A 12,975-nucleotide genomic window follows, 5' to 3' on the forward strand; every position below is an offset into this window, starting at 1 on the left:
ATCGTGACCGTTGGGAACTCGGCGTCTTTATAATCCAGCTGGTTGCCCGCTTGAGCTTCATTCTCAGCAGCGGCAGCGACGGAGCTGCCGCTCATCGTCCAAGCGTCCTCGATCGCATCGACATCTACCTGCAAGGGACACTTTTGATTCATCCCCCGTTGGGATATCATTGCTGGCTGGCTGAAGACATCGGTGGTGAGTCTCTTTTCTTTCAGTTTTTGAAGACATGAGCAACATTGTTCCCGTGGGGAAAGGCTGTGTAAAAATGACGAGTGCTCCATTTCTGCTCTTAAAGGGACAAAAGTGCACCTCAGAACTAGTTATTAGACTCCCATGTGTCAAGTGGAGAACGGGTTCATTCAAGACCACTGACAATTTAGTGTCTTTATGGACATCACATTTTTGTTTCCACGCCGATCTTCACTCATGTGCACCGTCAACTTCTTTCCTGCTCCTTGTGCTCTTTCCTCTTGAGTCCCAGGACATCATTGGCATTCGCAGGCGTGCCTGCCGGTTGCATAATCTTCCATTTCCGCGTGAACTTTGGGGTCACCCTGCGGCATCTCTGGCCAAATACGCTTTGAGAGCAATGTTGTTGCACGAGCGCGAGTCGTCTCCGGGAGGAAATGAGATGCCCGCGAGCTCTTATTGGGACCTAAGAGCTGATCCGTCGCTGCCATAACGGTGGCAACGCGTTGTCACATCTCTCCGGCGTCCGCGTTGACGGGAATCGGAGCGTTTGCCGTGTATTTTCCAGGGCACAATTGCCGTCACGTACGAGAGTCCGTTTTGATGACAGGCCTGCGGTTGAGCGTCTTTCTATAGCGTGCGCTGCAAGCAGGTTTCCTCCCACGCTTTGGAAAGTTGCACTCTGTAATCTGCTCCAACCTCAGCACCGCCCTTGTTGCTTTCTCGGGGGCGGCAAAGGCACAAGGAGACAAATGGCCACCTTCCTGATGATGAGAAAACAAAAACAAAAAAGGCGGGTCCGCACGGCGTTAAAACAATGGCAGTCATTTCATATCCGTTTGAACGGCAAGCAACCACAAAATGGACGTCATCAAGTGACAATAAATGACAAGCTGGCTTGTGTTGGTCGCATATCGGGTGATATCGGAAGGCCTCAAATTCACGGCCTGAGGGCTAAAAGCGGCCCACGGGACACTCGTTGGAGGTCCCCGTCATATGATCACGTACATGGAGTTGTCTTACATTCCTTCCATGCGCAAATGTTTTGATTGGAGGATGTCTGCTTGGCATCCAACCTAAAAAAAAACAAAAATAGTGCTCAAGTGCATCCGGTGCCCCATTTTTTTATAACACAAACAATGTGTCCATTTTATGCTAATAAAAGGCCATTTATCATCATCTCATTCGTTGCCAGCAAAAAAAAAAAAAAGAAAAGAGGAACGGACGATTGATTGTTTTGGTTCTTTTTTGTGTCGAAACAAACAACCAAGTTGTCACTTTTCGGGGACTCTCAATAAAGTTCTTCTGGAAACATTTGCTCCAGCTTTGAGCTCAAAGCATATTTTAGTGGGCTCTATAAATCCTGAATATCTGCATGTTATTCACTTGAGAAAACTTTACTGAAGTCAACTAACTACTCTGCGTGTGGGTGTTCTTGCTCGTCAATTTCTTGATAGACGGTAATTGCCATCCGTTTTTCTGCATGTGAAATGAGTCATAATACCAAATTGGAAAGCCTTCGGGGGGTTTGGCAGACCGTGTGAGCGTTTGCGCGTTTGCAAGTGGAAGAACATCAGGAAATGCTTTGGAGTGGTTGGACGCCGCAAGTGGCAAAAACACGGCGGGTATCCCTGGGCCACGTTGGCCAAGGGATACCCGCTTAGCGGTGTTCCCCTTTTGCTGCCGCGGCGTGGGACTTGTCCAAAGACTGGAGGCATCCAGATTAACCCGTTCATGCCATAACGCCAACCTGTCACACGATCACATGAGAAGATGTCGCTGAAAAGGCAAATACATCCATAAGACTAATAGCAAAGGCGTTTATTTTTGATTGGCTCCAGGTTATATGCTGATGTGAAACGGATGGCACTAGCTGCAGCTAATTTCATTTCTGGCGGAGTGGGGGGGGGGGGTGTCTGGGGGGGTTTAGTGCGGGTCTCTGGGAAGTCATGAGCCTGCAGCAAATCTATCAACAGCAGTCCAAACGGCTGCCAACTTATTTCCTGGTCCTAATTCACGCGCACTTGTGTTTAATGAAGCCACCAGGGATAAACACAGCATATGTGCCCCCCCCCCCCCCCGCTGGTCCAACACGGCCATCCGTCTCCTACACTCAGCGCGTCGATTACTAATCATGCTCGTCAGTCTCGAACAGCTCGAGGATGTCAGTTCGAGCACACGTGGCCTCCATGTATGGGCATGTGTGTGCCAGCGCCAGCGTCAAATGATTACAGAAGCTCCCCCGGGTGGGTGTCGAGTGGAGTCAGCCTCCCCTCCCCGGATGTTCGCCACTCCTCCTTAACTTCATCCAGCGAGAAGCCTAACGCCTTCATGTGCCTTGCTTCTCATTTTTTGGGTTACTTTGTTGTTCAGTTTGCAATCTTCACACAAAGGGGCGTGACTAAACTGCTCTTTGGACCGTCTTCTCCGCAGACGCCATTTTTTTTGTTTTGGCGCAGGGACCAGGAGATGGCCGGTTGACTGCAGAGCTTACTGATTGGCTGGCCGAGCTTGGCATCATGGCCAAAAGCCCGGAAGTGAAACTCGCCGTATTGGGTCGAGCGGGCGTGGGCAAGTCAGGTAAGCTCAGTTTTGGGTGGTTAAAAAACACTTTTGTTTTGATTTTTTACATGATGCATACCTCTTGTTTTGTTGTCATTGTTACATGTATTAGTGATATATTTTCATATATTTTTGTGATTTACAAAACATTTATTGGGGGCTTGGAACGGATTAGGACATTTACATGGAAAACGCGTCTTGGATGGATAAAAAATAGGATGGATCTGTATTTGATGATGAAGGTTAGCTAATTTTACATGAATTACTTTCCAGGGCTTCGGTGGGTGGGGGGTGTTATTGCCTGGTATTCGGCATGTCTATCCAACGCAAACAGAGGCTCTGATTGCTTCGCTACTTATCGACACCGTAGATCTTGGCTCTCTTCAAGAGCCCTTATTCTCCGCTGTAGCGTCCGACAGGGGAGCTCGCGGAATGGATGGCGTTTGGCGCCAGTCAGATGTCAAGCGCCACGAAGAGCCGCGCTGACGGTGGACAAGAATTATCATGGAAACGTAGCCGCGGCCCACGCAAGCTAAGAAAGTGTCACGCTGCGGAAATGCACGCACTTGAGCTGTGAACCATGCCGACCCCCCCCCCCCCCCCCCACTGAGGAGGTTGAAGGAAGTCAAGCAAAATCGCTATTGAATCGAATGCTTGAAATTCTTGTCATTCTCGACGGTAAAAATCAGTAACGTGCTTGTTCACGTTTAACTCGGCACGTCATTATCTTGTTTTTGTTTTTTTTTTTAAATTCAAGATGACCTTTTCATTCATTAATCTCAAACGTCATCACAGCAATTTTAAGCAAACCAGAGCTAAGAACGCTCACCCAAGAATAAATGGGCAAATTGGGCAAAACGCTCTGTGGCATTGGCATTTTTCAATGGCTACGTTGCTAAACCAAATGGACGCTCATCTTCAGGAAGTCGCTAACCGATACGGACAAAAATAGACAACCGCTCGGGTCGATCTTGACGTCACGCCGGGTTTCGCTTGCAAAGGTGCGCCAAATGGCGGCTTGGGCGTGATTGAAAGCTCGGCCATGTTGATGCGTGGCGGCCCCCCGCAGAGCCACCCACGGCTAATCGCCACCAGAGTGGAGCAACTCAAGTGTGGCTCCTTTGACAATTTACAGCTGCTTAGTCAGTGCGCATAACCACTCTACAATTACACACGCGCTGACATCATTGCATCTTAAAAGTGTCCTTTTTATGATATGATTTATCATAGACATGTGAAGCAACTTGGATTGCAATCATTGCCAACGCTCATAGCTTGCATGTCATGTCGCAATCATTGAAACTCTCGATAACATTGGAGCGGATGAAGAAATAAATACATTGAAGGGAACTGTCATATTTCTTGACAAGAAATATGACAGCTAGCTAGTTGGCTCAGTAGCTGGCTTTATCTATCTAGCTCGCTACCTAACTAGCACTATCTATCTAGCTCACTAACTAGCGCTGTCCATCCATCTATCTTTCTATTTAGCTGGCTAACTAGTGCTAACTATCCAGTGAGCTAGCTTTATCTCTCTCTCAATTAGCGATATGGCTAGCTAACTAGCGCTATCCATCTAGCTCAATAGACTATATCACGCCAGTTGTGATGATTGTTATGGGGCAAATGCGCTAAATGTCGATATTTAATAAATTGGCCAGTTCTTTCTGAAGGCCTGGCGCAGATAATATTGAGATGATAGCATCAAAGCCACAAACATACAAGAAGCTGCGCAGACAAGCCAAACGCCACCGAATAGCTTGCTGACAGAATATTCTCCCCTGACTATTGTAAAAAGACAAAAGTAAAGGAAAAAAACATCAAATCAAAGTTTCCACTTAAGCGTTTACAAAGTGTAAAAATGGTGCAAACATGTTTGTGTCAACTTGTTTATGAGCCGTCAACGCTGATCCCGCCGCCGTCTCACCCAAAAAAAAAAAAAAAAAGTCTTTAAAGGCACAGCGAGGTGTGTGTGTGTGTGTGTGCGCGCGCTTTAATAAACGCAAATGCATTTGCTAGCGTGAGGGAGTGGATGAGCGTGGCGGGCTTGTGAAAGATCCCACCGAGTCGCTTTGCTTGTCTGAAGGCCAGACGACAGAAGAAAAACAAAAGGAGAAGGCCAAACCTGCCTTGGCTTGGCGTTTTCCGCGACAGTCATCTGAGGGGTGCAAACCAGACCAAACCGCCGTGGAAATCTGGGACAGAAAAGAAAAACATTGACATCCAAACATGATCGAAAACACACATTTGTTTTATTAGCTTGATGAAATTGACGTGGAACAGGGATGAGGATGACCAACTTGGATTAAAAATTGTCTAGCCAGGAAAAAGAAAAAAAAAAAAAAACAAACATTATCGGGAGTTTCCAAGCCACTCCCACTAAACTTCTGCTAACAACCCAGGCTAAAGCTAGCTCCTCTTCAGTCACAAACATTGACACAACTTTCACTTGATCAATACAACACCATTCCTTCACACTAATTACTCCTTTCCAATTCAACAGTTAATTGGAATTTGCAAATGACCGATGGTTATTTGACCCTCAAAAAATATATTGATCTGCATTTTTTTTGTTGCTGTACTAAGATTTCTTACCCCCCACTCTGTCCCTGGTAACATAAAAATGATTAGCGGCGGGGCTCCTCCGCCAATGACGGAGCCACAGCAGGAAATGACAGCATCGCACTGTCATCCATTAAATGAGAGGATCCATTAGCTCCTGCTAGCATCCTGCTAGCATCCTGCTCCTGACCAGGATGCTCCCACCGGAGCATCGGAACATTCCTCCCACCGTAAATAATACGCGCAAGGCAGCGTGTGACATGCAAAGGGGGGTCGTGGAGGGCTTATGGGCCATGGCGATGCTTTGACTCGATTTGGAAATCATCCCGAATGGCTTTTAGAACGATTGGACGCCGGTGGTTTTCATGGATTGCGTAATACTTTCCCAAAAGAGACGTCGGTTCGGAAAAGATCCCAGACGGCGCGTTTGCAGGCAGCTAAATTCAATTCTTATTTCAGTCTAACGTCATATTGCAGCCTTCTTTCTCGTAAGCTGAAAGGCCCCTTTTGAAATGATGTCATTCCCGCCCTCTCGGGTGGGAGGGAGAGCAGAAGCTCCGACCTCACAATGTCCAACATTAAAATCATCTTTCTGTTCCTCACCTTCATTTCTTTCTGCAGATTTGACGACCATCTTCTATGAACCAGAGAAAAGCGACCCATCACACTTATTCTCACCGCTCTTTTTTTCTTGCAGCCTTGGTGGTGAGGTTTTTGACGCGACGCTTCATCTGGGAATACGACCCCACCCTTGGTAAGTGATTCCTAGCAAGACGGGGGGGGGATCAATCAGTTTGAATTGCAAAGTCATTTGCAATTGATTGTCAGGATTCATGAAAAAAAACATCAATTCACTTATGCCAATTAAAGTCTGCTAACCGATGCATTGATGCAAAAATCGAAAACAGAAAAACGCTCGGGGGGGGGGGGGCACGCAGCCTGGATTTATGCAACATTGACAATAACAAAAACATGGCATGAATGGAAAAGCAAAAGCTTTGGGGATGGGCTTTTGCCTCGGCGGGCAGTGAGAGCCAAATGGCACAAAGACGGCGGGCGCCGTCAGCCGCCGACAGAGTGATGGCGCCAGAAATAAGTCGTCTCGCAGGACCCGGTCCCGCAGAGGCCTTCCTTCTCAGCCTCGGGCCAAACAAATAAATCCTCACGCCGTCGCCGCCAGCGACATTAATTGAGGTCATTTGAGGAAAAGCACCTTAGGACTCTGAAAATGGCATCCACAAAGGTCTCGTTTTGGGGACGGACGTCGCTAGAGTGGACAGCCAATGGCGGGATCGGGTGACGGGCTGCGTGAAAGGGTTCAAGTCCAACTCAGGCGCTCCATGAAAAAGAGCAGCCCCCCCCCCCCCCCCAAGTCCACAAAGGTCGGCCGCCAAAGACAATGGAAGGCTCTTTTACTTTGAGCTCTTTCTCTTCAAAGTCCTGGAACCCAAAAGTCCCCGTTGGGTGCTAGCTAAGTTGAAGTTCCTGTCATCGGAGTGCAATTTGTTCTCCGTTGGGATATCATCGCTCCAATATTTTGAGTCGGGAGCTGATATTTTGGATGACCCCCCGATGGAGGAACAACAACAACAACAAAAGAAACAAAAGCAAAACAAAAGGCTGATGCGGAAATGACTTTCTTTTTTCCAATAGCAATTGCATGACGCAATTTAGCCGCAAAAATGGGGGCAGAATCACAAAGACGAAAACATTGTCCAAGTACCCCCCCGCCCCCCCCTTACGGCAAATCCCGGAAACATTCTGGAGATTACAAGGAGACCTCTGTTTAGACAGATGTGCTTTTACGAGGTGGGGTGGGGCTCAATTTGAGCAGATTTTAACAAGATGGAGGCCAGAGGTGAGGACATGCTTATTGCGCAACACTGCGAACCAACGCGACCATCTTGGATTTCGCCTGAATTGCGCAACGAGAGAAAAGACGGTCATGCAAAACTTTGTTTGTGGCATACAGAATCCACCTATCGCCATCAAGCCAATATCGACGATGAAGTTGTCACCATGGAGATACTGGACACGGCAGGCCAGGTGAGAGGATCGTCTCAGAGAAATACTTCACTCATCGGCTGACATTCAAAATTCATTCGGGAATTGAAAAGCGTGACGTGGAGCGCCATTCCCTGAATCGCTTCAAGTTTTGGTTTCTCCGTGTGAGGGGGGTGCTGATACAGCGCTGGTCAGACCTCTGGCTATGTTTTTCCAGCCCACGAAGGGGCGACACTTGCCTTTTGTACATCTGCCCCCATTTCGGGCTCGTATAACTCCAGACCCATATCATTTAGGAATTAACTCTTTTTTTTTCTGATGAAAGAAGAGAGTGTAACGTTTCTAACGCTGTATTGGATGTTGATGTCATCCTAAAACGTAATTTTCCTGCAATCGGAGTGACAATGACAAAAAGTCCTGGTACTGGACGGGACGTCGCCTGCCGGTCAATCAACTAAATGCGTCCTTCATATTTTGGTGAATATTCTTGGATATGTTTAGCGCTGTAAGTGCAAACATGAGAACACTTACAAGGAGCATTTGGGCAGAGCGGCAGGTGGTCCATCTTAATCACGTCTTCTCCCGTCCGTCCGTCCTCAGGAGGACAACCAGCAGAGGGAAGCTCACGCGCGTTGGGGCGAGGCCTTCTTCCTGGTCTACGACATCACCGACCGAGGAAGCTTCGAGGACGTGGCGCCGCTGCGGAGTCTTCTGGAAGAGGTGAAGAAGCCCAAGAACGCGCCGCTGGTCCTGGTGGGCAACAAATGCGACCTGGACCACGCGCGGCGGGTCAGCACCGAGGAGGGCGAGCGGCTGGCCGCCGACATGTCCTGCGCCTTCTACGAGTGCTCGGCCTGCGCCGACGAGGGCGGCGCCGTGGCCGAGGCCTTCCACGAGCTGTGCCGCGAGGCGCGCCGCCGCAAGGCCGTGCAGGGCAAGGCCAGGCGCCGCAGCTCCACCACGCACGTCAAGCAGGCCATCAACAAGATGCTGACCAAGATTAGCAGCTAAAGGGGGAGAAGGCGCCGGAGAAGCCGCCCCAGCCCAAATCGGACCGCTTCTCGTGTCCCAAATGGACCCGCCCGGTACTCGTCGTTCAGCAAAAAGTGCCAGATATCAGACCTTGTGGCGCTCGATCTCTGCAATGGTCACAAAGCCGTTAGAGACGATGGCGTCGCAAGGGACTCCGATCGCCGTTCTGACTGCGGGTGGCTCGCATTGGCCGCTCCATCACCTGATGGATTCGGTCTTGGGAGGGTGATGACAAATGAAAGGCCGTGAGAAATAATCCAAAAAAGAAAGACCTTGTCACTGCCTCTTGATGAGATGTACTCCAGTTCAGCGGTGCCTTGACATACCGACGGTTTGACCTATGACCATTTGGAGACCATTAAAAAAAATAAACAAACGTCAATAAATACAACAAAAATATCATCAAAAATGAACTGAACTTGCTGAGGTAGCTATAATCGCTATCTATTTTGAATCATCGAGAAAACTGTTGATGAATGTTGTCAATTAATCACGTTGGGGAAAAATGTAGAGAATTCCATCTGTCTTCTCCAAATCGTTGTTTTTATTCCTAAATAATACAATGAAATGTGATCCATAATATTCTGAAAAAAAAGATCCATTCTTGCTGAATCTGACTGAGGAGTTGTTCCCGTCTCATCGTATGTCTGTACGATTCAGAACATTTATCGGCTAACCAGAACATCTGTTTGGTGATATCAATCAACAATTACCTTGGCGCTGATGACATTTTTCGAAAGGAGCGCCATTGATGTCCCCAGATCGCATCAATGACGATTTTGTGACTTGTGAATCTCCACAGATGGCCTGGAAAGCACATAGAGGACACCGATGACTAAAAGGACTCTTCGGCAAACTTGTCATTGGCGTCACGCTTTGCGATTTTCACCTTGTGTTTGCTTGGCGCTGCGGTCACGGCAGACGTCGCCGCAACGCAGATGAGCAGGAATGTCACAGTTTGAAATGAAAAAGAGACAGGACGTGTCTATTTGCTGGACGCCACTATCACTCTGCTAATCTCATTAGCGTCTTCCGGGGGAAAACACGTCATTCTCTCGAGTGTTCTCGCAAATGATTCATCGGCCTGCACTTCCTGTTTGGATAAGCGCTCATGGGGAAAACTAGCTGGAGTGCATTTGGGCACACGTTGATAAACAAGCGTGAGATCTGCTGTGATGGACAGACGAGGGAAGATTGGGAAAATGCTTTAACGCGCACACCAAATCACCCCAGGAAGACGCCAAAAGTGCTGTCATGTGGCGCACATTTTTTGGGGGGGGTTGTTCATCCGTCCCTCTTGATGGCATTTTTGTTCCATGATGAGACAGAAAGAATGGAATTTCAATTTCAGAGAAAAAAGGCAACTAAAAGCCCTGCACAGAGGAGTCATGTTCCTCTCATAAACATCCACGTGCTACCTTTTTTTCTTTTCTTTTTCCAGCTTTTAGCCGCTGACAAGGTGTTGGAGTTGAGTTGACTTTGATTTTTTTTGGGGAGGGGGAGGGCGGTCTCGAAAGCAAGCACATTTTTCTTTGGAACACAGTGTGCAGTCGTAAGCGGACTGGCGATTGCATCAAGGCAATTCAAGAAAAATGACACTCACTTGAAAGCTTTTATATACAGGTAACATCCGACTTAGGACCGAGTTCCGTCAAGTCAAAATCGTCCTGAGTCGAAATCCATTCAAAATGTCGAATAGAGACTCGGAGGCAAACTCCCTCCTCTGGTGCCATCGCACGGTCAATTGCTGTGCGAGAGTGACATCCTGGCTGGCCGAACAAAATTACGTACTTGTTGCCGGCCTGCTAGCGTGTTGCGGTGCCAGGCATAGAATTAACATTTTTAAAATAGGGTCTGGAGGTAGTGGTCGCAAGTACAGGTGGTCGTAAGTCAGATGTTACCTGTATTATATTTGGAAAACTTTTTTCACTCATCATAGTCCGGTTCGCCTTATATATGGAAAAAATACACCATCCGTCGGCGGTGCGCCTTATACACAGGACAATATGCTAATTACTTTTTATATTTGAAGTCAAGAATAATGATGATTATTGCGGATTACACACAACGACCATTTCACATTTTGTTTCAGATCTGCGCAAGCATCATGACATTTCACAAGTTGGATTTGCTTTGGCGGGCCGAGTAAAATGACGTGGCGGGCCAGATTTGGCCCCGGGGCCTTAACTCGACACCTTAGGTCTGCGTAAGCTCTCGGTCGTACGTTTCAAAGAAGTACAGATGACGGCTGAAGAAACCTTCTCATCCATTGACAACCTTAGGGAGACAAACTGTTCCATAACTGGTTAGCTTACTTATCCACAGAAATTGGAACAGCCCGACCGGGCATATGTTCTTTATCCTTTTCCATCCGATGACAACGGCCACAGTGGCTTGCTTCCTAAGTCCGCATTGCGCTGCCCCCCGTCGGTCAGTGTGCGCACGTCCGCGGGAATAGCACAATGTCAGATGAGTCGAAACACGAAATGTGCAAAGAATGGGCACGTTGTCGCCATTCTTTTTGGACGAGGCCACGACGGCATGATGTCATCGACGGCAACATTATAAGGTGCCATTTGAACTTGAACCGTCATCTCAAGAATTGACTTCAGATGTCGGTCAGTCTTTCTTTTGCTACATGAAAGGAAAGACTTTTTCAGACTCAACAGGCTCCTTCCTTTTATTTCTTGACGTACAACTAAGTAGTATGATAGTTTCCATAGCAACCAAGCTATTCCGGTACAAAGGCAGGTCGGAGACTCACAGGTGACGACAAGCCCATGCACCCATTTAACCGTAGAAAAGCAAAATGGACGACAGGTCTGCACCCTCCATCCAGTTTTCAAATGTCAACAATCATTTTGGAGTTTCAACAAATGCGATTTCTTTATCTCAGCAAATCATCTGCCTGTTGCTAAGAAACAAGATGCAACATTGTGGATGACGCCGCCGTGTCAAACTGATTCAAAGAGGGGCCAAGGCGTGTGTCTCGCAGTGACTAACTTTGATGCAGTCAACGCCACCCGCACTTGCGCAACCTCAAACGCCCTCGATGGACTTCCATAACTTGCGTCGCCACTAAATCAACGCTGAAGGACGCTGGCTTGCAAATGTCATTTCAAATTGGATTTGCAAGGTGAAAGCCGACCGGCCTGAATGTTGTCCTTGTCAGCACAGATGCTAACCCAAAAAAAAAAGTGAAAGCACCAACGCAGACGACGGAGGAGTCGACAGCTTGGACGTGTTTACAAAAGTGGCGCCTGCGGGCAGGCCGGGACCCGCGGCGCCATTTGGACATTCCAACCTTGACAATGGCACACAAATGGCAGTAAGGGCGAGATTAGCATCAAGCCGTCAATACAAGCGCTCTGGTATGTAAGGGGAACAAGTGCTAACAGCGGGATGGCAGATGATGAGATAGTTTGGGGAAAACAAGTGTTGTTGCAAGACGTCCGAGGGACAGTGAGTCACATCAAGGCATCGTGACGGCCAACGTTGGTGTTTTCAACTCAATGCTAAATTGTAGCGGCTCTTTCTCGATGCCGGCGTGATAGCAATTAGCCTGAAACAAGCCCATCATGAGGCCGAAGGATGAAAAATGTAGTTTACAGATTTGGAGGAGGCCGAAATGATGTTCTGGCGATGAACACTTTTCCTTAGCCCAGAAAAAAAATGGAAAATTGAGCAGACTTTTTTACAACAGGCTCAAAGTCGATTTTTTGATGAAGATGACACATCGTGGTGGATGTATACTTCTGAAATAAATCATGTTATTGACTTTTTATTTTTAACTCTAGCCCTTTTGCAATATTAACCCGGATGCCCTACTGGACCGGTGTCCAAGTCAAGGCGCGGGGGCCAAATATGGCCCGTCACATCGGGGTTTTTTTTTCGGGCGCGTGAAACAAACTGGTGAAATGCTATCATGCCTACGCATCTCGCTAGCTATCTCTCTTTGTATTCAGCTCGCTGGCTAATCCCTTACATCAAGGCAAAAGCAAATTGAGCATCTCAAGTGCTATGATGCTCACTAAAGTCCGAAGCAAAATGTCAAATTGTCCCACGTCCACCATCATAACATTCATTATTCTTGACTTCAGATTTGAAAACGAGTCATTTGTTGTTAAACGACGGGAATATTTCTTTCGGATTAGCTAACAGATAGCTAAAAATCACACTGCAAAGAATGACAAACAGACGACTTTATTAAACCGTTGCGAGAGTGGGTCTCAATTGGTGTACCTAATGATGAGGCCATAGAGGCATGACGTAAGAGAAAAAGAGGAAAAAAAAAAGAAATTTGATTTCACACCGTGAGGTGCAGCAGGCGAAAGGAGTCACGCCAACAAGAATAAAACGTGCTCCATGAAGTCGTTTCTGCGCTTGCTATGAGATTGAAAAGCCAAAATGGGAATCAAGGCTTTCTTTTGGAATGCCTATAAATGGAGAAAACATTTCCAATCTCACACGTCTGCCGTGTGAAAGCAAAGCCCGTAGCCAGGTGTTGCTTAAAAAAAAACCAACAACAACCAAAAAGTTCTTCCTTCTCATAAGAAAAGTCTCAAATTGTACAGAAGAAAAAAAACAATACAAGGGCGGTAAATTTCATGTGCCGCATGTCACTTC

At 47.4% G+C, this 12,975-nt stretch overlaps 1 protein-coding gene and 2 long non-coding RNA genes across 4 annotated transcripts; 1 reads left to right on the top strand and 2 right to left on the bottom strand.

Moving 5' to 3' along the window:
* The first annotated feature begins 62 nt into the window (after positions 1-62).
* rerg (RAS-like, estrogen-regulated, growth inhibitor) lies at positions 63-8,966 on the top strand. The gene is made up of 5 exons (XM_088989271.1): positions 63-195; positions 2,649-2,769; positions 6,011-6,067; positions 7,286-7,359; positions 7,918-8,966. Exons 2-5 carry the CDS (start codon positions 2,709-2,711, stop codon positions 8,326-8,328), a joined length of 603 nt encoding a protein of 200 aa, XP_088845397.1. The 5' UTR covers positions 63-195; positions 2,649-2,708; the 3' UTR covers positions 8,329-8,966.
* Positions 202-7,985, bottom strand: LOC148881437 (uncharacterized). 2 transcript variants are annotated; one of them, XR_016113774.1, is made up of 5 exons: positions 7,849-7,985; positions 5,917-6,078; positions 4,881-4,946; positions 1,213-1,265; positions 202-953 (listed from the first exon to the last, which is right to left on the bottom strand). It is a non-coding gene; the product is annotated as an uncharacterized LOC148881437 (long non-coding RNA). The 2 variants fall into 2 exon arrangements; XR_016113773.1 differs by having other exon boundaries at positions 1,198-1,265.
* Positions 8,556-12,973, bottom strand: LOC148881438 (uncharacterized). The gene is made up of 3 exons (XR_016113775.1): positions 9,239-12,973; positions 9,063-9,156; positions 8,556-8,687 (listed from the first exon to the last, which is right to left on the bottom strand). It is a non-coding gene; the product is annotated as an uncharacterized LOC148881438 (long non-coding RNA).
* Between the last annotated feature and the right edge of the window lie 2 nt (positions 12,974-12,975).

This window comes from Hippocampus bargibanti, linkage group LG22 (assembly GCF_051943395.1).
Source record: "Hippocampus bargibanti isolate YZ-2025 linkage group LG22, ASM5194339v1, whole genome shotgun sequence".
NCBI lineage: Eukaryota > Metazoa > Chordata > Actinopteri > Syngnathiformes > Syngnathidae > Hippocampus > Hippocampus bargibanti.